The sequence below is a fragment of the Ammodytes marinus genome, assembly GCF_949987685.1.
Source record: "Ammodytes marinus genome assembly, chromosome: 3".
Lineage (NCBI taxonomy): Eukaryota > Metazoa > Chordata > Actinopteri > Uranoscopiformes > Ammodytidae > Ammodytes > Ammodytes marinus.
This window is the reverse complement of record NC_137232.1, coordinates 10,145,641-10,172,854: the sequence shown is the minus strand read 5'-3', so window position 1 is coordinate 10,172,854 and position 27,214 is coordinate 10,145,641. Positions and strand designations below refer to the sequence as shown.

The 27,214-nt window shown below is 41.1% G+C and overlaps 1 protein-coding gene across 1 annotated transcript in view; it reads left to right on the top strand.

The window, feature by feature from the left end:
- Positions 1-22,624, top strand: part of ecel1 (endothelin converting enzyme-like 1) — a 42,115-nt gene extending 19,491 nt beyond the window's left edge. The window contains exons 8-17 of the mRNA XM_080025110.1: positions 1,243-1,317; positions 3,208-3,311; positions 4,891-4,949; positions 7,118-7,169; positions 10,236-10,303; positions 10,846-10,994; positions 12,206-12,271; positions 21,333-21,428; positions 21,984-22,060; positions 22,274-22,624. Coding sequence (XP_079881236.1) covers positions 1,243-1,317; positions 3,208-3,311; positions 4,891-4,949; positions 7,118-7,169; positions 10,236-10,303; positions 10,846-10,994; positions 12,206-12,271; positions 21,333-21,428; positions 21,984-22,060; positions 22,274-22,373 — 846 coding nt within the window. The 3' untranslated portion in view covers positions 22,374-22,624. The remainder of the gene's footprint in view (positions 1-1,242; positions 1,318-3,207; positions 3,312-4,890; positions 4,950-7,117; positions 7,170-10,235; positions 10,304-10,845; positions 10,995-12,205; positions 12,272-21,332; positions 21,429-21,983; positions 22,061-22,273) is intronic.
- The last annotated feature ends 4,590 nt before the right edge of the window (positions 22,625-27,214 follow it).

The window sequence follows — 27,214 nt, the reverse complement described above, 5'->3', positions numbered from 1 at the left end:
TGCTCGGTTAGATGGAAGTGTGCGATGGAATACATCAAGGGCTTGACATTGAGAAGTGCGGATCACCTAATCCACATCTCTCTGTGGTGCTGATTTAGGGGTCTGCACTGCAAGATATCCCCCTCTAATACTTTTACAATCTGAAGTTATAATCCTTTTAGAGGGGCCATGCTGAATATAAAGAGCTTCCCTGTAAGCCTATTACATTGGGTTTGCTTGATTAGTTGTGTGTGTGTGTGTGTGTGTGTGTGTGTGTGTGTGTGTGTGTGTGTGTGTGTGTGTGTGTGTGTGTGTGTGTGTGTGTGTGTGTGTGTGTGTGTGTGTGTGTGTGTGTGTGTGTGTGTGTGTGTGTGTGTGTGTGTGTGTGTGTGTGTGTGTGTGTGTGTGTGTGTGTGTGTGTGTGTGTGTGTGTGTGTGTGTGTGTGTGCGCGCGCGTGTGCGCATTTGTGCTTGGATGGTTGGGTGCCTTGGTCCAAAAACGAGTGTGTAAGAGCTTATTAGTTACTGCAAGTGGATGTGGGTGATGTTGGACCAGTTGTTCTTCCTCCTCTTTTTCCAGTGGTGTAAAGAGTACATGAAAACCATACATGTAGGCCTAATCTAAATCTTAATTCTTTAAGTAACTATAACTTCAGTTATCAGATAACTGTAGCGGAGTACCAAGTAGAATATTTCCTACTGAATTACAGTGGAGTAAAAATATAAAGTAGAATGAAAAGAAAATATTCAAATAAAGTACAAGTCATTCAAAATTGTACTTAAAGCTTCTGGAAATCAAAAATAAATATATAAATGATATCAAAGTTGGGTATCTCAACAAGTTCTCACATAAATCTGAAATAAATGTTAATAAATATTTATACATAATATAAAACTTAGTTATAGAAACTGTTTTTCTTTTACTGTCTAGACCGTTTTCTCCGGACTGTATGGGCGTGGCCATATCCAATGGTCTGCATGGCAACAGGCATTGATTGTATAGAACGTTCGGGCAGAGAACTGACATGATCGGTTCAGAATACCTATTGTGTCATAAGAACCAGAGCAAAGCCTGCCTCATCTAAACCGAACTTCTTTACAGTTTATCAAATTGAAATGACTATCTTACATTTTTACCTAGTTTACATAGTTAAAAGATCTTGGGGATTTGGGTTAACAGAGGCTTTAGTAAATCTTAGTTAAATTACACCTCTGACTTTCTCCCTCCCTCACACTCACCTCTTATAATGATTTTGTCCCCAGCTGCAGCACATGATGGTGATGACAGGATACCCAGACTTCGTGCTCAAGCCTGAGCTCATCGACAAGGAGTATGGGGTGAGTCATGGGCTTCCCGTTTTCACTGCGAGGCCCCACAAATCATGCAAACAAATCCAATTTCCCAGCATCCCTTTCTCTCCCTTTCTTTCTCTGCCCCTAGAATGATTTTCCATTAGACATCCTCCCCGCGCATCCCCTGTGATTGTATTCAAGATGGGGCAAAAATATATCACGAGCAGGTGTAAATGAACCCGACACACACTGATGAGACTGTTCAAATAAATCATATGCTTTTGAGTAGGCTATGGCGATAGAACCGGGCGGCAGGTGTGAAAACCTGGTATAGCGCGCCGCTCGGCTGTCGCAGATGTGCAATCAAGTTGACAGAAAACAAGTGGGTGCAAGCTGTATAAACAGGTGTATGTGCCGTATATATCTGCATGGGGACCACTGGGAGGCGGGAGTCTTTTGCTTAGGTGAAAAGGATGAAAGTGCAATCTAGATTTGAGAAATTGTAAAGCAGCCGAGAGCTCAACAAAGTCACATGAATTTACTGAGGCACTGTAAACCTAAATACAGCTCGGAGGTGTTTGCACTTTACTTGAGGGTTTCTTCTTTACGCTGTTGTACACACAGAGACAGCAAAATGAGAAGAGTGAGTTTTTCAATATGCACTCTGAGAAAAAGTAAAAATGGCAGGAATAAAGACGAAATATAATGCAGAAAAATAAACTCCACAGTTCAAGACTGATGTAAAGTTGGAAGGATTTCGAACTCGACTGAGAGCACAGGGTCTAATACTATTCCGGTCATGTCAGAGGAAAACGTATTGTAGTTTTTACTTGCATATTCAGGTTAACATGACCCTATGATCAGCTCATTGAATATGCAATATTGTTTAGTTACATAGTTCAAAATACCAGATATTGTTATTATCAAGTGGATAAAATTAGCTTCACATTGACCTGCTGTTGCAGCTTTATAGTATTTTATGTTGAGAGAAACTGGCGGCTTTCGAAGCATCCATCTTGCCTCAATCCCAACTTTACTAACAAGCAAGAGTTAAGAGTAAGTTAGAGGTTCACAGACAGGGGTGGGAGGTGGTGGTTGTGAAAGCCGTGAGTGGCCCATTTCCCTCCATCTGCTTATATGATGATCTGTGCAGATGTGAACTTTTTTCAAATAAGCTGACAGAAGCACATCTGGCCCTGAGAGACTAAACAGGCAAAATAAAGCAAACAAGTGAGTTGATGTGTTTACTGTCAGTCTTTAAAGAATGGAGAAGTCACAAAAAGCTTTAGGCAAAGAAGAACAAACACAGTCGTCAACGCGTTATATAAACTACTGCGAGTGCATTTCAATTTTAGGCGCCAGCACAACGGGAGCAAAAAGCCCTCACACACATATTGAATCATAAGTAAATGGTGTCACGTTCACCGCACATTACCGCCGTTCCAACATAATGGCTAATTAGTCGCTGATTTAGTAGCTCTGTTCACCCCACCTCACTTCACACGCATCCACACAAGTATCCAGTTGAAGAGCCGCTCAACAATTTGGGATATACGCTAATATGCCTGGAAAAATATGCTAATTTGCCGGCTTGCAGAGAGTCAGATTAGAAGACCGATACCACTCTCATGTTTGCCTGTTAAACAGAAAGCTATAAAGCAAACACACCAGATGCTAATGAGGGAGTTATAGAGGGGTTGCCAGGCCAAATGGGTAACAACTGGACATAGGCAAGCTTGTTTCTAGTCATAATGCTAAGCTAACTAACCAGCTTCTAGAGGTGTAGCTTCATATTTAGTGAACAGACATGAGTGGTCATATTTAATGGTATCTAACTACTAATCTAACTGTGCTAAGAGCAAAAGTGCCTTTACCGAAACTACTCCTTTAATGTGTTCACACTCAACAATCTCTTCATATCTGTATTTCTTGTAGTTTGACGTGGGCGAGAAGACCTATTTCAAGAACATCCTCAACAGCATCAAGTTCAACATCAAACTGTCAGTCAAGAAGATCCACGAAGAGGTGGACAAGACCACGTGAGTGTCACATCCACTCATATGACAACACAAGCCACACGGGCCAGCCAGCCATCTCGGCTCACTGACATGCACTGCAAAGCAATTAAAGGAGGTTAATATTTTTGAAATCCAGCCCAAGCTCGCGCAGCTGAGGCTCACACACACCGGACGCTGGCAGTTATACACCATTGTGAGCGTGTGTCTCTCTAATACGTTTGACATGCCTAACATGTGTCCCCGTGACTCCCCTTTCTCTAGTTTGACATATTTGTTGATGCGCCTCTAAATTAAAGCAGCAGATACCAAATCGGCATGCACATGCTGGAGAAAATCCATTTGATTTACTTATCTGTAGCAGCCAGGCAGCAGCAAAGTGCTGTGGGACATGCCGTTATTTTTTTTTCTAAAATACAGCCCCTGCTGTATGCTTGTTGGATTGAGTGCCTCTCTAGCTATGTGACAAAACATTACAGTCACACATTAGTATTCCAAGGTGCTCAAAAACAACTGTATCATTAGCCCACACACTCACCGCCCCCAAGAGTTAAATCACACACTCCCCCCTTTTATCACCCAAAAGTGAACATTTTCATCACTCACTCGCGTCTCGTCGCCCAGAGATAAAACAGAGAGCAGAACACTTCTCCTCCTCTCCTACGACACAGCTAAAGCAAAAGCCATCGGTCTCTCACTCCTACTAGAACAAGGGCATCTCACACTTTTCCGAGTTAGTCATTTGGGGGGTGGGTGGGGGTGCCAATCAATGGGCCAGGCTTTAAGTGGATTACCATAAAGGAAATGTCCACGGTTTCATATGCAGAGAGGAACTGTGGCCGTGGGACCACACACACTGATTCTTTCTCACCAGGGGGGTTTAGCGATAGACTGACGTGTTTGGGATTCTGTTAGTTAGTTAGTTAGTTAGTTAGTTAGTTAGTTAGTTAGTTTATTTATTTAGCACACATTAACAATTAATGGTGCAAGGAGGGAACGAAGCCCAATGGGCTTGTACAGAGTTCCACCCCTATCAATAATCACAATGAAATCATATTCAGGCTAACAAATAAACTCTAGAAATTAAGGAGACAAGGTACATAAATACTCATAATAATCAAAAATAGATGGAAAAAAATGTGATAAATACATACAAAAAATGAGAAAGAAAAAGATCAGGATCAGGGTGTTTTTCCAGTAAGAAGATTGTTGATCTGTGTGTGTGTGTGTGTGTGTGTGTGTGTACGTACTTGTAAATGCATCTTTTTGAGGACCAACTTAAGCTTTAAACCATCAGAGCGAGGACATTTTTGCATATTGAGGAGATGTTACCTAGTCATCAGGCTTCAAAGGGCGGTTTGAGGGTTAACACTTTTTAAACCCTTATGGTTTTAATGTAAGGGGTCAGAATTAAGGTTGGTTAATTGTGTATTTAATTGTGATGGTTAGTATTAGGGTAAGGGGCTATGCATTATGTCAATAAGTGTCCTCACAAAGACAGAAGTACAAGGATGTGTTTGTGTGTGTGTGCGCGCGCGCCTGCGTTTGTGTGTGAGATCTCTTCTTTGAAACCCCATCTGTTTGTCACTGTTTTTCTCCTCAGGTGGCTTCTCCCGCCTCAGGCCCTCAACGCCTACTACCTCCCAAACAAGAACCAAATGGGTGAGAGCGTGGCTCTTCATTGTACTCACACTATTTGCCTTCTCTCGTCTCTCTCCACGACTCGCACAAAAAAAAGCGCCCACACAAGCCTTTACCTCCTATTGCCATTCAGAACGACAACACGCACCGTGCATTAGTTACCCGCAATCACACCATGTAGCCGCCTGTTTTCAACAAGTAAATTTTTTTTGTTTTTTAAGCGTCCACCTCCTCATATGATATTCCCTCTTATCGCTCACTTTCTGCTTCCATCTCCAGCTCACATACTTAATACCCCCCCTGGAGGGAAAAAAAGCAAGAACACCTTTTCCGAGTTTTAACAAATCTAGCCTTGTGATGTCTGCCCCAGCCCTGTGCTCCCTCCCTCCCTCCCTCCCTCCCTCTGTCTGTGCCTGCCTTCCTGCTGGATTAAATCTCTCGCAGAAAAATCAATGGTGCTTGCGAGCTGATGCTAGAGGACAGGGGGAGTCGGACAAACCCAGTCATCAGGGCCCCCCCTGGATCATTTTTTTTTTAAACCAAGAGACACACAGACACACATTATTTCTCTCACTTAACCTAAGTCACTTCAGTTCTCAGCTCTGTATTCATTTTCCTTTTTAAATGAAATGACTATTGCATCCATTATATCTTCTCTGGCTCCCTTTATTTCATGTCCCGAATCAGGTTTAAACCTCGAATGAAGCGAGGTTTGAATATAAAAAGACAAGGATGGGGGTTGAATTAAAAAGTGGCCTTCTATTTTTTTTCTCTCTCAATTCCTTGATTCAGAGTTTTTGCTCTGATTTAATTGGCTCACAGTCAATGAATGACTGCTATCACTGATTCTGATCATTTTAAATCCTGACTACCTACATGTTAATTATACTTTCAACATACTTATGAGGTTTCAACTATAATTATTTAAAATCACTGACTTATTTATACTAGTCAATTAGATTGATGGATTTGTCTGTAAAAAGGAGTTAAATATTAACGCTGTTTACAGCCATGCTAGCAGCTCTGTTAAGCTGTAGCTAGACACAGTGGGCTGTGACCTAAAACCAACGTTCACATAAGGACATTGCTAAAATGCAGATGTGATGATAAAGCGTAGAAAACAGTGTTAGCATGTTATCATTTGCTAAGTAGCACTGAATCGAATCAAGATTACAAGTCAAGGGATCATTAGAGGCTTTAGGATTCATCCTCTTGGGTCCATGAACGTCTGTACAAAATGTCATTTCTATCCATCTACAGGTTGTTATTTAGCTCGGGACCAAAGTGGTGCCCCACCCAACATTGTTACTGCTGCAGCTTTGCTCTTCTTATGTGGCATGAAAACATAGAATGTATGAGACATATTTTTTGTTTGGACAACATGCAGCTTACACCCATATGACTATCTCAATGATAATGTGTGTACAGTATATAGTTAAATCTCAAATACTGGCAGCGTCTATTGTTGGACAAGAGATGACTTTATAACATTTAAGTTTGAAAGAGTTAAAGAGATAGAAATGATTTAAATAGACTAAATGTCTTCTTCACAGTGGATAATGGTGTGGAAGAGGTTTAGCCATTGTTGTATAAATCCAGCTTACCCTGGATGATGTAAGAACTTGCTTCTGTTGGAGAGACTGAATTGTATTCTGCTCTTACTGTGTGTTTAAAGAAATACATTGGGGCAAATATAGACACACTATGAGATTTGCAATGGTTGTATGAATGTACATATTTTACATTGGCACCCTTAAGGGTATCCGTGGATAACATTTCCTTCTAACTGTCTTTTTCCCTCTAAAGGAGACTGTGTTAAAGGTAGTGAGCAATTCTGGAGACTGCTTGTTTTGTCAAAATCACCTTTTGTCTAAATCAGTGAATATCTCTTCACGATTCAGTACTGTGTGTGCGTTGAAAAATATAAATGGTGTTAATACACAGCCTAGGCTCTGTAAACTGGTATGCAAACAAAGGGGGCCCACCGAGCCTGGGCTGTGTAACACTTATAAATAATAAATATGAACTGATTTTGACAAAAAGTGTTTTGACAGCAAACACTCTCCAGAATCCCTGGCTCCACCTTAATGAGCTGACCCTTTTCCTATTAATACCGAAATGAGATGTTCATACAAGTTGAAAATACACATTTTCCCCTCCCTCATGTTGCGTCTTCATATCTTTTCTAGTCTTTCCCGCCGGCATCCTCCAGCCCACTCTCTACAACCCAGAGTTCCCACAGTAAGTAACCCTCCTACCCCCTGTCCCTGCTATTGCCTGAAGGGAGGCAACAACATCACCACGGCCACAAAAAAAAATAAAAGGTTATAAAAGGCTTCGTTAGTCTGGCAAGCCTCTGCATCCCAACACACATGACTAAACCAATTTAACTACCCACCAAGAGCTCAATTACTGAGCAAGGTCCTGCTAATGGTACAGGTGTCAGTGAGAGGTCGCCTCCCTAAATTTGACATCATTGAACAAGTTGATGGTGCATTGGAGTACACTTACTCCCCGTTTGCCTAGTTCTGATTCTAAAACAGCCGTATGGGATGAAACTTTTCAGAACTTTAAATCAGTCATACATTTAATCAGAAGCTGTTTGTATCTGTCAGACCTTAGTTGAAAAAACAGCCACTGACTGCATATCATGTCTAATATGTTTTGTTTTAAATACAGCTGATTTCTTTGATTAATCACGCCTGCTCTTTTCATACCATGACACGAAAATAGTCTTCAGTGAAAAAAGCTTCTGATGGCTCACTACAGCCAACGCAATTCTTACCTTTTCTAAGCAGAAGTTGCATGACTTTACCTTCCAGGCAACCACTGTTTTCCCTTCATTGTGACAAAGTTATTGTATCAACAAGAGGTTCTACCAAAAACTTTCCCTTGGTTTAGCACTAAGAAAATCGAGAAGACAATATGCAATCAGAAAAGAACATTTAAATTATTTTTTCTTTTAAAGTGACCTGCAGCTGACCCAAAATGCCAGATGTAGTGCTTTCGTGTCACAAGCCAACACTTAGCATTCACAACTGTCAAATAATAACTTTGATAATAATAAAAAAAACTAGTTATTTACAGTCATGGATTGCGTGTCTGCAAGTTCATTTCCATGCTGTCCGTTCATAACTTCAAACCAAACGGCTGCCTGGAAGGTAGGAAATCAATCGAAAAAAAAAGCTTGGGTGTGGTTTGAAAATGCAGAAAAAAACAATGCACTGCTAAGAAATGTGCATGTAAACAACAATTCTTCTGCTCAATATACCCTTTGTTAACGAAGGTCATTCACTGAGGAGTAGCAAACCCACCACTTACAGTATTGAGTCTTATTGTAAGCCAATACATACAGTAGAGTCCATCCAGCTACACTTCCTGCAGTCACACCAACACACACACACACACACACACACACACACACACACACACACACACACACACACACACACACACACACACACACACACACACACACACACACACACACACACACACACACACACACACACACACACACACACACACACACACACACACACACACACACTCTCTCTCTCTCAATTAGCAGTTTGTGTACCAAACGTTGGCTAACACTTCTATGTCTTCATTATTGGTGATCTCCACAACTTCCACTACCTGCTGCCATGCATGCTAATCAATATTAATGAATGATGTTGTAAGGTGTGTGTGTGTGCGTGTGCGTGTGTCCCCTTGAAGTTATTACTGCAGAAGCCCTAACCTCCCATAAACTCTCGCTCTCAACCCCCCACACACACCTCTCCACTATCACGTTGAGTATAATGAAGCTTCAATCAGCCAGTTAGTTCAGCGTGGGAGTCGGGCGCAGTGTGAGGCAGCGTATCGACTAGCTGTCAGAAAGTCATTTTCAGGCGTAGCCATGTGAATAGCCCCGAGTCTGCCCCCTCATCTCTCTCTATATATCTGCATGTGCCGCAAGGACAGGGCCAAGGAGAGGTGGAGTGACCTGCTGCTTTTTTGGCCACAGGGAGGGTAGGGCGGGCGCAGGTTGTGGAACAGTGGGTGCTAGATTGATCGGTAAAAATTTAAATGATTAAAAGAAAAAGCAGCAGATCCTCAAATTTGAGATGTTGGAAACATGACATTTTTCATTAAACATATTGATGAATCCACTAACTGTTGGGAAGTATGCATTACTTCATATCTTTTGTGTGCTAAAATCTTACTTGTTAAATTAACTGGTAACTTAAGTTATCAGATAAATGTATGGAAGTAAAAAGTAGACTATTTCCAGCTGAATTGTGGTGAAGTAGAAGTATAAATTAGCATAATGGAAGTATGCAAGTAATGTACAAGAGCCTCAAACATTACAACTCAGTACGGTTGTCTGTATTTTGTGTCAACAACTTGGGAAGATGCAGTACGTTTTATGTTCACACTGCAGCTGAGAGGTCCCAGTGCTGTTTCCCCTCATACTGTATGTGAAACCAAAACTTGATGTTTTCTAATCAGTAACAAAGGAATATGCCGTTGAGCTATTTTTTTTTATTCAATAGGATCTAAAATTAGATGCCAAGTAGAACTTGTATTGTACAGTATCTGGCTTGGCAGAGCAGGATTAGCAATGAGCATACTGGGACAAATAACAGTTAGGAAAGACACAGAGCTGACTGTAATGAGGCACCTCGAAAGGCATACTGCTTTGTTCTAAAGGGAGTGGATTTGAAGAAGAAGACTTTATCAATCCCCGTGGGGAAATTCAGTTTACACATTTGCATACAGTATATACATAACTTTGGGTATCCGTAAGAGCAAGTCCTGAATACAAGCTTAATACTGAAACTGTAAATTATATAGTGTGTACTTTCTTAATAGATACTACTACCTCTAATATCATGATAAGTGAAGACATCTCAAGCTGTTTACCATCTTATTGAAATCTTTAAGGAATAGTTAGCAATTTGTAGAAATTTGCTTCTCAACTTTCTTTGTTTTAGAGGACTATTACAACCCCTGGCTTCATCCAAAAGGTATGAAATTCCACCAATCAGCAACTTTAAATTGCACAATCTCCTGCACAGTCTTGCCCACTGTTTATGTGTCCTAACTGTAGCTTCATATTGAATGGACAAATAACAGTGGCATCAGACTTCTCAGCCAGAAAAGCAAGTGTATTTCCCCCGAATGTCTGACTGCTCTGAATGAAGGAATTCAACTTCTCATGAGGAAATAATCTTGTGTCCTTGTTTTGCTTTAAGGCACCTGGTGATAACAAGAAAGCTTAAGTTTTGGGTAAAGTTCCATATGTCTCCATCCTGCTTCCAGGTCTCTGAACTATGGAGGAATAGGAGCTATCATTGGACATGAGCTAACACATGGATATGATGACTGGGGTAAGAATGAACAACTCCTCTTCTTCACCCATAATCCATTGCAACAATGCTCAGTTTTCACCGCTCTTCAGTTGTACTCCCACACTTGCATTATACTGTTCAACAGAAAGCTTGTTAGGACTTGTTCATCGCAACTGCACTGAAAGGCTATTTTGAGCCTCAATCTCTAACTTTCATTTTCAGTCTAAAGTGCTGCTCTTCAAGCTACATCCAAATTATTTAATGAGGGGGGTGCCTCTTCCAGCCATTCACCAAATGGTGGATTAACTCTAGAGTGCAACTGTAAGTTTGTGCACTATACCAGTTTGTTTTGCTGATAGTCAGCCATAATTGTATTCCAATACCTTAAGCTGGACACGTCAGCCAAGGTCAACCCTGGGTTGAACAACACTTTGCCTCCTAAAGGTTGACCCCTTGGCAGCAAAACGTGTAAAAGCGGACGTGATGGGGCAGCACTTTGGACTGTCAAGGAAAGTTGCAGGTTGTGCTGTCTCCATGCTAACACTGCCCCCCCTCCCTTGCCCTTTTGCCCTTCATCATAGTGATGCAATGGTTCATGTCCCTAGGGGGCCAGTACGACCGCCATGGAAACCTCAAGCAGTGGTGGACAGAAGAGTCCTACAAGAAGTTTCAGACCAAGGCTGAATGTATCGTCAATCTCTACGATAACTTCACTGTTTATAACCAGAGGGTGGGCCTGCATACACACACACACACACACACACACACACACACACACACACACACACACACACACACACACACACTGCACAGGCCCCTGCTGATTTCTAATACATTGATAGATGGGTTTGCTGATATTTTGGCCTGATATTAGGTTTATAGTGAAAAGCAAGACAGTGTCCTTCTCTAATATGATGATTCTTGATTTATTGTTATTTTGGATTAAATCAGTACTATTCTGGTTATTTGTGGAAGGATTTTATTTTGTTCAGATACATAGAGATCAGTTTACAGAGGAGGACCACTAAGCCTGTTATGGGCTACCGTATTATTTCTGGAGGAAAATAAACCTTGTGATATTATGGTTATTATCAGGGTTGTCTCAGATTGTGCTGCGAGATTACAAATGTATAATAGAAAGCCTACACACTGGGTCAAGGCAGTTTGAAAAACTTTGGGCAGGAAGTTTTAAATTTATTTACAAAATACACAATTTTATGTTATGGGAAATGTAGGAAATGTAGGATCCATGGTATGACTCTAAGTCCAAATATTTTAGCTTCTACTGCTTCAATTGTGACAGTACTGTCTGAAGTGAAATACTAAATTGCAAAGGTATATTTTAAATACACAGGTCTACCTTTTGTGGTCCGTTGATATTTTCGAGAAACCTTCTTCACTTTATTCCTGAGAGCAAGATAAGAAAATTGATCCCACTCACATACAGTGTCTTTATGGTAAATAAGAGGCTAAAACTAGAGTGTTATAAGCTTAGCTAGCCTGCTCTGTGGAGCGTCCAGGAAGTCACTTCCATCGAATAAATAGTCAAGACCCATCAGTCCCTTCACAAAATCATTTTGTAGTCTTAACATTTTGGTTTTTGCACTGGCTAATAAAAAGGTATACAAAGTGTAAATTAAAAGTGATTTGGAGGCGCTGGTACTCAAAGTTTACGTCTTTGGTCTTTACGCTTAGCTCAGGTTCCATTTTTCTGGACCCAGCACCAGATTTAGCGTATGGATAGGGGAGTGGTATCCATTTTTTCATGTGATTCTTTTCAAAGAAGCAAATTTTCTTTTCTGAAATATAGAACTATCTAAAAATACTTGATTTGATATTTGCCTTTCATCCCTAGATTGGTGTACACTCCAGCATGAAATGATAGGGGTAGTGATGTTAAGACTTGCACTGTTTTAGTAATTTTCTGTTGCATGTGTTTAGGTGAATGGTCGTCTGACACTGGGGGAGAACATAGCAGACATGGGTGGACTCAAGCTGTCGTATTATGTAAGTACTATTCAAAAACATCATTATTCAAACACTGTGGTTATGTGGCTTCATGAAATCAAAATATAGATTACACTTTCAGTGCATAGTGCCTCTTCCAGTTTTCTGCTTTGAAAATCTGTCTCTTCATTACTTAGATTTTTCATAAAGCACTCAACTTTGTTTGCATGTAACTTCAAAAAGATCAGAAGTGCCCCAGAATAAAGATAAAAAAATAAGTGTACTCGAATTCCCTTTCTCTGCATGTATCAAGGCAAGGCAAGTTTATTTCTAAAGCACATTTCGGACACAAGGCCATTCAAGGTGCTTTACAGATGCAAAAACAAAATACATCAAGTATAGAGCACACATTAAAAAAAAATCGAATGAGAAACATGAATATAAATAAAACATAAAATAATTAAAAATAATTAAAAATAGATACAAATTTAAAATTACAGGTTAAAACGGAAACAGTCTTCAGACCTGATTTAGAAGAGCCGAGTGTTGAAGCGGACCTCAAGTCCCCTGGAAGTTTATTCCAGAGCTTGGGTATATTAAAACTGAAGGCTGCCTCTCCCTGTCTAGTCCTTACTCTGGGGACTGTCAGTAGCCCAGTCCCAGATGATCTGAGAGCTCTGACTGGTTCGTAAGGGATCAGCAGGTCAGCGATGTATTTAGGCCCTAAACCATTTAGGGCTTTATAGACCAACATCAATATTTTAAAATCAATTATTTGAGTGACAGGAAGCCAGTGTAAAGACCTAAGAACTGGGGTAATGTGATCCACTTTTTTGGTCCTAGTGAGGACTCGAGCAGCAGCGTTTTGAATTAGCTGAAGCTGTCTGATTGATTTTTTAGGAAGGCCTGCAAAGACACTATTACAGTAGTCAAGTCTACTAAAAATAAATGCATGGACAAGTTTTTCTAAGTCCTGCTGAGACATTAGCCCTTTAATTCTTGATATATTTTTAAGGTGGTAGTAGGCTGACTTAGTAATTGATTTAATGTGTTTTTTGAAATTCAAGTCTGAATCTATGACTACTCCAAGATTTCTAGCTTGGTGTGTGCTTTCTAACATAACAGATTTAAGCTGTGCGCTGACTTTTAATTGTTCATCCCTGGTACCAAAGACAATGACTTCAGTTTTGTCGTTGTTTAATTGAAGAAAGTTTTGGCACATCCAGTCATTGATTTGTTCAATGCACTTACTTAGTGCTTGAATCGGACTATAGTCTCCTGGTGATATGGTTATGTAAATGTGTGTGTCGTCTGCATAATTATGGTAACATAATTTGTTCTTGTTCATAATCTGAGCTAGTGGGAGCATGTAGATGTTAAACAGAAGAGGCCCAAGAATGGAACCTTGGGGGACCCCGCATGTAATATTTGTTCTCTCGGATGTGAAATTGCCTATTGATACATAGTAGTCTCTGTCCTTTAAGTATGATTCAAACCAGTTTAGTACAGTTCAGCTCAGAAAGTCCAACCCAGTTTGCTAGTCGATCTAGTAATACGCTGTGGTCAACTGTGTCGAACGCAGCACTGAGATCCAATAAAACTAATACAGAGTTTTTGCCACTGTCTGTGTTTAGATGGATGTCATTGAGGACCTTAACCAGAGCGGTCTCAGTGCTGTGGTGTTGACGAAAACCTGACTGGAAGACATCAAAGCAGTTGTTCATTGCCATGTAGTTATTTAGCTGCTGATAAACAGCTTTTTCAATTATCTTGCTTAAAAATGGCAGGTTAGATATGGGCCTATAATTGTTCATGACTGATGTTTCTAGGTTGTTCTTTTTTAGGAGTGGCTTGATGACTGCTGTTTTCAGGGCCTGTGGGAATACACCTGTCCGAAGGGACATGTTGACAATTTCTTGGACATCTGAGGCCATGCAGTTAAAAACCGTTTTAAAGAAACCTGTGGGTAGAATGTCAAGGCAACAGGAGGAGGAGGTCAGGTGTTGTATAGAGCTGCAACGATGAATCGAATAATCGATTACTAATCGATTACTAATCGATTATTAAAATAATCAGCAACTATTTTGATAATCGATTAATAGTTTTGAGTAATTTCTTAATAAAAAAATTCCAAATTCTCTGATTTCAGCTTCTCAAATGTGAATATTTCTGGTTTCTTTAATCCTATTATGACAGTAAATTGAAATATCTGTGTGTTTTGGACATAACAATACATTTGAGGACGTCAACATGGGCTTTGGAAAACCGATCAACATTTTTCACCATTTTCTGACATTTTACAGGCCAAAACACTAATCGATTAATCGAGAAAATAATCGAAAGTTTAATCGATTATCAAAATAATCGTTAGTTGCAGCCCTAGTGTTGTATAATGTCCTCAAGGTTTTTCTGGTTAATCGGACAAAATTCTGTCATGGCATTTGGATTGATTTTAAGTGGGCACAGGGATAAAACACATCTTGAAACCGGTATTGATGTGATGACAGCTTGTCTAATTTTATGAATTTTCTCAGTAAAGAAGGAGGCAAATTCATTGCAGGCCCCCGTGGAGAGATGTTCAGATGCTACTGACACAGGAGGGTTTGTGAGCCTGTCAACAGTAGCAAACAGGTGCATTGTTGCTGTTTTTGGTGATGATGTCACAGAAAAAAGACTGCCTTGCATTTCTCAGTTCCGAGTTAAAAGTGCAAAGTTTTCCTTTGAAGATGTCATAATGAACATTGAGATTTGATTTTCGCCACCTACGTTCTGCTTTACGGCACTCTCTTTTTTCTAGTCTGACCTGCGGGACATTTCTCCATGGGGATCTTTTTTTACCAGAGACGGCCTTCACCTTAGTGGGTGCAATGGCATCAATAATATTTGTAATTTTTGAGTTGAAGTTATCCACAAACACATTAACTGAGATACAGGGGAGGAGTGGAGTCCGAGAAAATGCTTGAACAAATTCCTCACTGGTGTTTTCAGTAATACACCGCTTCTTGATTACTTTTGTTTGGTCGCCTTTGTGTATAGCGACTGTACTTTCAAAAAACAAACATGAATGGTCGGAGAGACCGACATCAGTCACAGAAACCTTTGCAATGTCCAGGCCTTTGGAAATTATTAAGTCCAGGGTGTGACCTTTGTTATGTGTAGGCCGGTTCACATGCTGGGAAAGTCCAAAGTTTTCCAGGACATAGCACAGTTCTTTAGTACTTCTGTCCTCAGGCTTGTCAACATGTATGTTAAAATCACCAACGATTAATACAGTCAAACTCAATGCAGATTACAGACAGGAGTTCAGCAAAGTCATCAAAAAAGCTTGCACAGTATTTTGGTGGCCAAAATACTGTATACATATATATATATAATACATATTTATTAAATACTTTTTTTAATAAATATGGCTCGAGAGGCTGAATTTAACTTGAGAGCCACATATTCAAATGAAACAATTTCCATAAGACATCTTTTTGCATTGTAGAGATTCATTAAGTAAAATAGCAACTCCACCACCTTTCCTATGAACTCTGGCCTCACTCATGAAAGTGAAGTTTGGGTGACTCGATAAGAACAGCTGAGCTGTTGTCTTGGTCCAACCAAGTTTCAGTTAAAAACATAAAATCAAGATTGTGCTTGGTAATAACATCATTAATTAAAAATGTTTTACCTGACAAAGATCTGATGTTTAACAAGGCCTAAACTTGTGTTTGAATGCGAAGCATTGTCAGCCCTATGTACTACAGCAGACTGTGGCTGAAGGGGAATGGATACCTGGTTTGAGAAATTTGCTGTGTTAAAGTGACAAGTGTTTCTTGAACGTTTTGTGGGGTTAGTCACACAAACAGCAACAATATGGGGAGGTGAAGTAACCAATAGTGTGTACATGGTGATTAGTGCACAGGTGTGCCTTAGACTGTCCACAATAAAAGGCCACTCTGAAATGTGCATTTTCTTGCTTTATTGGGGGTCTGGGGACTCAGAACCAGTCAGTATCTGGTGTGACCACCATTTGCCTCATGCAGTGCAACACATCTTCTTCGCATAGAGTTTATCAGATTGTCAATTGTGGCCTGTGGAATGTTGGTCCACTCCTCTTCAATGGCTGTGCGAAGTTGCTGGAGACGGCTTATGGTGGAGAAATGAACATTCAATGCACGAGCAACAGATCTGGTTGACATTCCTGCTGTCAGCATGCCAATTGCACGCTCCCTCAATGCTTGTGGCATCTGTGGCATTTTGCTGTGAGACAAAACTGCGCATTTCAGGGTGGCCTTTTATTGTGGACAGTCTAAGGCACACCTGTGCACTAATCATGATGTCAGATCAGTATCTTGATGTGGCACACCTGTGAGGTGGGATGGATTATCTCAGCAAAGCAGAAGTGCTCACTATCACACATTTAGACAGATTTGTGAACAATGTTTGAGAGAAATGGTACAATTGTGTATCTGGAATGAATTTTAGATCTTTAAGTCCATCTCATGAAAAATGGGAGCAAAAACAAAAGTGTTGCGTTTATATTTTTGTTGAGTATGTGTTTTCCTGGACAGAAGAGTATCTGGGATGCTACATAATTAGGGTTGCCTAACGAAATCGTCCCATTAGGGCTGTACGGTATGGAATAAAATGTATATCACGGTATGATTTGAGGCATAGACGGTAACGGTATTATATCACGGTATGTTAATGTTATCTTGTAATTTTCCATATAAATGCTTCTGAAGGAGTAAAATACTGTTTAGGCAGCTATTTCTGTACTTTTGTATTACTTCAAATAGTACAGAGGTATTTTAAGAACATTTATCGAGCAAAATGGCAATAGAGAAAAATGCAAAATCTTTTCTCAAGTTACGTCCATCTCTGAAAAACCCTTTTTTCTTGAAATTCAATAAAATCAAGCTGCACAAAGTTAAAATAAAAAACGGAATTCAAGTACAGCAAGACTGGAGGTTTATTTCCCTCAACCAACTCGAGCAAAATTAAACTACCAAAATGGTACATTTGTTGAAACCATGAGTGACTCTTACAGTATTGAAAGAATTGTCAACATTGCAGATGTGTCTTGTCCATGTTCACTTGGCCTCATTGCTTGTACCATTAAAACAGTAAAATCTAGCAGCATTATATTAAATGAAAGTAAATTCAAGAACAGCAGGAGAGGAACTTTTTCACCCCAACCAATATACATGATGCAACTCTCAAAATACAAAAGCACAAATAAGTTACTGCTCTTCAGTAACTAAACAAAACAAAAAACCTTCTCCTTGCATAATTCCTGCACAGTATATGTTTTTCCTCTTCCTCATTGCTTATACTCAACGTACAACAGTGCTCTTAGTGCAAAAAACAAATAAAGTAAGAAAACATCAATTTTTATGATGCTTACTTTGCCAGCCACATTTCTTAGAGTGGCTAAACTGTATTATAGGTTTTTAGCCAGGAAGACAAGTCTGTCAACTGTCTCTGATCTGTGGCAGGTCACAATGTTGTCACCAGTGCTGAATGCCCTCTCTGAAGGGGCACTGGTGGCAGGAATACAGAGGTATTTCCTGGTCAAACCTGCCATATTTGCCTCCACCACTTCAGGGGATTTGTCTCACCATCCACCTCTTCTGCCTGCAGGTAACGCTTGAGCTCAGCTTACACCGCATCTCTGTCGGAAAAGGCAACTGGGCCATTTTAAAAAGCCTTTTCAAAAAGCTACCCAGACTTCGCTTTGCTTTCTTCGGTGTCGCCTCTGCAGCTTCTCTAGTGTGTTGAGGAGACTCTTCTGTAGATGTTGCCGGTCCTTGTAGCAGTGACTTTATCTCTGCGGCAGCTTTTGTTTTGATGTATTCTTTCCTCTCATCTGCGATGTTTGTTGCTCTGAAACGTGGATCTAGGAGGGAGGCCATGTCTAGCAGGTCATCTGTGGCAGCCTCAGAGTATTTTCCATTGAAATACTTGAGGATGGACTTCTTCATATCTTTTCTCAGGTCTGTGTCATCTTCAGCTGGAGTCAGGACAGTGTTGTTTAGAAGGTGGAGCACGGGTTTGAGGTACGGCACACTGACACATTACTATCCAGAGAGTGCATCAGTGAACTCAATCAGGGGCAGAGGGTCTTGCTCACTGACTCTAGGATATCCATATCTTGCCATGATGGTACCAGGTGCTGGGTTTTCTTATCAGCCCTAAAAGGACCTGAGATATGGCTTTCTCCTGTTCTATAATTTTCTGGCGAGACCCCTATCTGGTTAGCATTTCGGTGATGAGACGGTGAGGAGGGGTAGTCGAAGTTCTGCCTGGTTATCGGTGAATTCTCTCTTCCTTTTCCATGAGTAGGAAAACGCACTCACAATCTTCTTGCATATGCTAACTGCACGTTCAACAATGGGCTCTCACAATCTGTAAAATTAGACATTCATTATTCTGTATGTACACACAGACAACATAACATGGACAAATATAGTTAGAAAGACATCTTCACCTATTAGTGACTGGAATAATTACATGGATTTAAGAAATTTGCAACAATGATACAGTAGGTGGCAATAATGCTGTCTGGTGGCAAATAAAAAAAATAAAAATAACATTTAGACCTACCGATGGTGAGATGCAACCTGTGGCCAAGGCACTGCAGTCTGGTCCAGCCATTAAGTGCCACTGCTTTCACAACGTTTGTGCCATTGTCGGTGGTTATGCATACTTGCGACTCCGAAGTCCCCATGAGGCTAGCGATTCCCTGCGCGCGTTATGACAGCAGGAATGACATAACATTTTCAGTGTTGCACCAAACAACCTAGAATACAATGCATAATATCACACACCAGCAATAAGTTAAATACACACCGCAGGGAGAAAGTTAGCAGTTAGCAAAGAGAAAGGGACAGGAGAGAGTTTCTGACTCAGTTTTGACGTCCTCTTTCATTTTCCACATCATAAAAAGTCCCTGAGCTTTTTTTGCCATCTTGTTTGTTGACAGGACTTCTCCCGCTCTCTCCCTCGCTGTTAGGAAGTTTATTGAAGCATGTTAGCTGTTATAGTTAGCAACACCGGAAAACTTATGTCACAAACATGTTTCTATTGTTTGTTGAGAGTTTGACTGGCTTAACATTTCATTATCCTTTTCCAGAGTCCTTCATTCAGATTGTTTTCCCCCTTATTTAATCGACACAATTGCCTGTACTGTAAGATTGATTATCAGCTTTTTCACAGCAGACACAGGTGTGACTAATATCGTTAACGAGGGCCCTGTTGCATTCCGGTACCCCAGTAAGCCAGTATTGCTTTGGCCTCGACATTAAACGATTTGGAAGACTGCACTCAAATCTTTCATTAGCAAGAAAAATGAATTTTCTATTTTGCTGACCGACCACGGCAAAAGTTAATTTACCAGTTAACCCCGCTGAATACACCCCCTTGTTAATTGCTCTGGGCCCGGTTTCCCGATAACGTCCTCTCTTAGCGAGCTACGAAGACTCCTACGTTATGACTTACTAAAGTTGTTTACCCCTGTAGTCGTGGTTCCCGAACGGTGTCTTAGGAGAAACACTCCTTACGTCGTTCGTACACTGCTGAAATCGGTTGCTCCGAGTTCGATTATCCATTTCCTGCTCATTTCATGCGCAGCTGCATCTGTATGCTGTCTAATCAAATCTACCCGTGCACTTCTAGTGTAATATAAAGTCATAAATTAGTTTGTTGAATCATCATCTGTGTTTTGGAACTCTTGTTTTATAATCTAAGTATCTTTAAGAACACTAATCACGTTACTTGGTGGGTCAGTAATGAAACTGAAAGTAGATATAATATCGCCAATAGCCTATATAAATAAAAACAGACGGCCCAAACAGCGTCCAAATGAGCTAAAATCCTAAATACAATAAACAGTAACATGGCACACTTATTTTAAGGTAAGCTCTAATTGATTATTCATTAATTTTTTCGCACGTTTACATGTTTTGAGGCGGAGGATCCGACACACTCTGCCCGGCTCAGCTCAGCTGTCAGCTGAGCCGGTGTGGAACACAGTGTGGAGGTTCTAGTGTTAACCATGGTCGAACATAGCCTACTACCATAGCCTATACTGATTTTTTTTTTAAATATAGAAAATATAGAAACAGCGGAGGAGATGAAGATTGTTTACAGCAATTATTTCCATCATGAATGACTTGTGGCAGTTCCATGCGCAACAGGGATGTCACTCGTGTCCGTTTTACGCATTGTGCTTTACGGAAGGAAATGTGGGGGTTTGTATCTCCGGCGATGCCACAGCGATCGCAGGGACTTTCACTTGTGTCATTAAACTTATAAATCTGACTGTATTTCATATCACAGGGACACAGCGATGACTGTATTTAATAACAAACTGATAAAAACAATCCGACTGTAGGCTATAGTGTATCACGTAAAGTATTTTCATATTGACGGACATCGCATCCATTCAGTTAATGCTGATTGTCAAGTCAGTTAGATGACTAAAAAGTAGGCTACTTGTTCATATAGTTTGAACACTTTGTGAATCAGAGTTAATGGTATTCTGCTAAAATATATATTAGCCTAAGCATACTTTAAATATACGTGATATACACTATACAGTTGGATCGTTTTGAACAGTTTGTTATTAAATACAGTCATCGCTGTGTCCGTTTGATATGAAATACAGTCAGATTTATTAGTTAAATGACACAAGTGAGAGCTGAAACATCCCTACGGTTGAGCTAAGAAGGCTCTGCGGGCGCTCCAGACCAACCTTACCAACGTATGACGTACGAAAGAGATTCGTAGCAAAGAACGTTTCGGGAAACAGGCGAAACGTTAAGTAGGAACTATACGTAGGGGTTACGAATGACGTAGCGTTAAGAAGGCTCTAAGAAGGCTTTGGGAAACCGGCCCCTGATTGGTCATAGTGCTATCCAATTGCGTGCAGTGGTATTTGAAATGCATCAGTTGGGGCCGCTCCTTGAGTTGGGAAGGTCTATTGCTCTTGGCCAGACCCTACATCGTTCTAGATGTGGGTCTGGATTTCCAGGCTAGCTGTCCCATGTTTCTGCTGTGAAAAAGTTCCACGCCTACAGTGAGTTGCCCCCTACAGTGATGTAATTTTTTTTGACCTCTCTGTCTCACTGTCCAGGCGTATCAGAAGTGGGTGAGGGAACACGGTCCAGAGAGGCCTCTACCTGGGCTAAGATACACACATGAACAGCTGCTCTTCATTGCCTTTGCGCAGGTACAGAAGCCTCTTAATAGTTTCACACAACTTCTCTCAGTACATTTACATGTAAAATCAGTTTATCTGAAGTGAATAGTTCCTAGGGAGCAGGTAGGAGTGTCCCAACATCAGACAGCTAATGGATGCATCGGAGGGACCCAAAAAAAAAGCAGCCTTGATGTCAGCACAGTGGCTCTAAGCACTAGACCACCCCTGCTCCCTGCAACTATTAAGACTATCATTGAAATACAATGGTTTCATTTAAATTCCTGGCTTAATGTAACAGAGGCAAACATCTAGACACACTTTTTAACACAATTTGAAGTGTTTCAGCCCTCTTTTTTTTCTTAATTCTTGCCAAAAGGGAAGTTATATGAAAATGGTGTATATGTTACTGTTTATGTCATTGTACCTCTTTGGGCTGCAACGTTTAATTTAAATGAAACCATCTGAGAAATAGCCATGATAATTTGGGGGAACTGCTATAATCTTACGTTTACTTTTTTTGTAAGGGGCCGCCAAATAATTTGGGAACCACTGGTTTGATCTTGAAACGATGCATTGTCTTTGCAGAACTGGTGTATGAAGAGGAGATCTCAGTCCATCTACTTGCAGCTGCTGACTGACAAACATGCACCAGAGCACTACAGGTACCACACACACACACACGCTCGAAAATTAAACATTCAAACTCCCAGAAAGTCATTGGCATGCTACATTTGTGCCAACTGTAGAATCTTTAATTCCAAAAACATTCATAAAATAATTACACCTCACTACAACACAACAAGATTTGACTGCATGCAGTTGCACAAAAGATGGTACACACATTGAATGCTTCTGTGCTTCCCCCCGCCCCGCAGAGTGATCGGCAGCGTCTCCCAGTTTGATGAGTTTTCGCGGGTTTTCCACTGTCCCAAGGGTTCCCCCATGAACCCTGCGGAAAAATGCTCCGTATGGTGACCTCTCCGCCTGCCTTTTCACCCTGGGATGAGCTTCATCTTCACAGCACCCGCCCACACACACACACACACACACACACACACACACACTCTGTCCTGTATCCCACATTCATCAGAGCCAACAGTGTAGAGTCCTTTAAGCATAATCTTGCATATAAAAGTTACATGAAGGAATTGTATCTTTTCAACATTGTTAGTACACACGTTTTCAGTTAGGAAAGGTTTTCCATTGTGTGCTATGAGATCCCATGACCATCGATCAAGTACATACTGTATCGCTTGATTACATATATATTTTTCTATGTTCAAATTTATTTTCAAATCATCTATTTTTCTATTTTAGCAGATATATCATATACATTATGCATAGGATTCATAGGCTATTTGGTTTTCTGAAATAAAGCGAGATGTTTTACTCTATTGTTTCTCCTCTTAGTAGCATCACCTAGAAAAACTTCAGCGTATCACAAGATTTGTCAGTGACAGTGATTTCAGTCCCTATAATGTAAAAACAAAAAGGACATGGACCAATTTGAAATGAACTGAGATCAGTAGCATCCTTGTGCCTGCCAAAAGTTCTTCTCTCAGGTTGGTAATTTGGGAGTTTGATTTGTGTCACAATGGCACCCTCTGGTGGCTGCATAGAGGGAGTGGTCCCCTGTTCCACTGTCATGACTGTTGTATCGTTTGCCTGCGTCGGTCCTCTGGTTAATGTGAGTGTTTGTACGGTTTTTAAGATTTGTCAACTTTTTTAAAAAACAGAAAGAGAAGGACTCATGGCAGAACTTTTTTTCTCAGGATTTGTAGCAAAGTGCAGGGCCCAAATGGAGGATCTTTCTGTCTATATATATCGAACATTCAACTCTTCGGTTTACTCTACAATCACCATGGGAGCTGGTACATCGACCAAACACATAATATAAATAAGTAGAGACGACCTCCATGCTGGAAAACACCGCAACATGACCCATTGGATGAGTTGGTTTGAAAGCCCTTTTTTATTTAGAAACGGAAGAACCTCTTCTATTGGATCATTCACATCTCTTTATTTCCTGATGAACTAAATCGATGATCTTATGCAGCCCGGGAATTCAAGTGAGAGGTCCCATCATACAGTGTATTCACCAAATAACAAAAAGCCAACACTCTGTATATAAGAAAAATGTGCCACTATGGTGAATGGAGTGCTATTTAAAAAAGAAAATACTTTTCTATAAAAAAAAAATCTGTTAGTACAAAATAATATGAACCTTTGTGGAGTGGAGAAGAATATCAGACGTTATGGCTGTACAGTTTGTTTTGATGAGGGTGCATGTTTCCCTCGTGACCATTACATTCTGATCCATATATATGGAGGACCACACACACACAGAATTGACTCTGCAGCTGCTATTTCATCCTCTCTGTTGGTCACCGTTAAATGTTTGAATAAATACAAAGGATCACTGTGTCATGTTGCTTTAGTCTGTGTTCAAGTTTGCGTGTGCACTGCTATTTTCTTGTGTTTGAGGACATTATAGAAGGGAGGACATTTTGGACGGTTTGGGGAGGCTTTTAAAGGGCTGTTTGAGGGTTAGGACCAGGGGCCTCTACGAATAGTCAAATCTCCTAACGTTTAAGCCTCCTTTACTATACCTTAACCCTAAATGTCATCAGGGTTAAGGAGAGATGAAAAGGTGCTTCCTTTCGAACATAGGAAAAGACAGCACTGTTTAAAAGGAATTTGACCCCCCTTTTCCTTACTGACGTCATTGCGCGACGGCGAGTATTGCTGACGTGGATTTCTAGCGTGAAACTACACTGTTTTCCGAAAATGGACTACAAAAAGCGCTCATTCGATCCATGCAATCGACCCCCACCACTTGCACAGCTGCAAGTGGTGGGGGTAAGGGGACAACGGCTGTGCCCTCACCCCTGCAAACAAAGATAACGGACATCATGGGAGATAACGTACCAAGCTGTCGTACCGTCCCCAAATTAAATAGGGATGAACCCGTAAAAAATATGTCTCATCAATTAGCAGATGGGGGGGGGGATGTTAGTATATAAGTGCGATTTACATGCCACAACGTTGTGGCTTAGTGAGGAGTGACATCGATAGCGAGAGTTGAGTGTTGACTGTTTGTGAAAAAAAAAATGTGTGGTGTTTGGGGTGTCTGTCTTGAAAAGAAATTGTGTGGTGTCTTGGTAAGTATTTTCCGTTTTTGTCTTTATTTGTGTGTGTGTTAAAGGGTGAGGGTAATCGGTATAGTCACAGGTGTGTTTACAAAAGGGGAGAAAGGTAGTAAGGGTATAGTCACAGGTGTGTGTAAGGTAAGAGTAGGTATAGGTGACAGGTTAGGATGGATCCCAACCGAGTTTGTGAGCTCATGGCTGTGCTCCTCCACGGAACTTATCCTGATGGCTTGACAAACAAGCAGCGGTTTGCTATCAAGAGACGAGCGGATTCCTTCAGGATAAAGGGTAAGGGTGCATGTCATTTGGCCTTAGGAAAAGGAGATATGATAAAATACGATTGATCGACCCTGTAATATAACATTACATATACTTTATTATAATCCTTGTGGTTGGCATGCAGTTGATGTAGGTTGAATAACATATCAAGTAGGCAAGGGCGTAGCCGACGCGGGGGACACGGGGGACGTGTCCCCCGCACTTTTCGTGTCTGTGCCCTCTGTCCCCCGCACTTTCTACAACCACTTAATTCATTTGTTATATGTCGTAACACATTTTTCCGAACTGTCCTTAAACGCACCATGAGAAGCCGGCATCAGCCTGTAGCTTTCATCAAGTGAAGTATGTTCAGTGTGTGGTGTTAATGTATAACTTGCTAATAGTTGTGCCAAAACGTTCTAATAAACCCTTTTCAGTTGGAGCCAGTGCCAGTGCCTCAACTATCCAATCTGTTGTGTTGTTAGTCTTCCAGTGTTTCCCCCACGCAGCAGCGGCGCGCCACCGCTGCTATATTTTCTCCGCCGCTGCTATTAAAATCCTCCTCCTCCTCATTATTCTACTTTTTTTTTCTTTTTTTTTTTGGTACGTAGCTCATTTTAGAAACGGGGCTAACGCTGTCCATGCGTCGAAGGTGAATGTAACTTACTCGGCGGAAAACAGAAACTAACGGAGGGGAGCGGCTCACTGTAGAGTCCCTTAAAGGCATCATAGGAGATTATCTGCAATATGCACTTTTTAATATGTTGTGAAAAGTGCTTTTTACACCCCAACAGCAATAAATGACTTATGGGCAATGAAAAAGAAACGAAAAACCCCCAAATTCTGTACCTTCTATAAACCTGTTAAAATGCTGACCAATCGGAGACGATGGACCCGTATCTAAAGAACCAATCACAATCCTGCGCGTTCTCTCCCCTCTGTGTGCGAGCCTGAGCGCGTTCACGGAGGGCAGAGAAAGCGTTCGTGCCATATCGTAGTAGGCTACCTGGCAGTGGACTAGACCTAGTGGAAGTAGCATAACAAGCTTACACAATGGAACCTACACAGAAGTTACCAGAGGTGTGGACTCGAGTCACATGACTTGGACTCGAGTCAGACTCGAGTCATGAAGTTGATGACTTGAGACTCGACTTGACAAAATGTAAAGAGACTTGCAACTTGACTTGGACTTTAACATCAATGACTCGTAACTTGAGCCTTTTGACTTGACAAGACTTGCTACTTTCCCCAAAACCCAAAGATTAAATAGTAGGCTATATTTTTAAGTAGGCTACTGCTCTGTATCTTTCATCATGTAGCCTAGTGTAGCGGAGGAAACTGGTGGATGTCGCCTACCGGTACCGCGCTGATCTGCTTATCACTGGTTTCACTTCAGAGGTGTCGGCCAGAACACCACTTAAGGCCAAAAACGTCAGACTATAAGCATGAGAAGAGGAGTATGGTTTTTCCGCTCTTTATTTTCCTTCTTTCACAGGCACAGCAGCATAGATCGCAGGAAAAGAGACACAGGCTTACATTCCGCTCGTGAGGAGACGTTAGAACAGCTGTTGCCACCTGCGAATCGCGGCCATCAATAACATCCATAAACTGTAACTTATAACAGCGATCGGGACTGCATGTACTTACTCACACACGGGTGATTCACATAAACACGTTTCAACTGTGTCGACTACTGCGGCAACATGCGCGCTCACACACCTGACCGAGAGAGAAGAGAAAAGGAACTTACTAGACAGACCCTCCGGCCGACTGACGTCACGGCCACTAACTGACAGCTATACTGTCATCCACACTGAACAAAACTCATCTCAACACTCTATAAGAAATAACAACACTGTAACCTATAAACTTTGGGGCCTTTTCTGCATGTAGCCTATGTGTGAGTGTTTGTGTGTGTGAGTTAAATGTTAACAATCACTGGTAAACAGTGCAATTGGGAAGTGCAGCCAGCAGCGCTCGTGCACGGCTGTGTGTCGAGGGGTGGGGGAGGGAGTCCCGAGGGGAGAGGGAGGAGTTAAACGGAACTCCGAGGACAAGCTAATTTCAAATCATGCTAGCTCTCTCAGATCGTACAGTATAGCTTTAAGTCGCGCTGTCAGTTTTCCGTCAGGGCTCTGTGTATCCGGGCTCGAGACATACAAACAGATCGCGGAACATTCACTAACGAAACAGTTAGTGGCTGAGCGAAGAATGTGGACTATTGTAGGCTACTGGTGCAAATTCCACAACTCATTAATTGTGTTAGAGTTTAGTACAATATGTATTCATTTATATTTGGCTGCTCCACCAGTCCAGGCAGGACAGGATAGTTAAGTTTCAGTTTCGTTTTTCATCTCCGTGTCGGACAGCTGTTCGCTCAGCTGATGGGCTCGAGCCTCACGGAGCAGA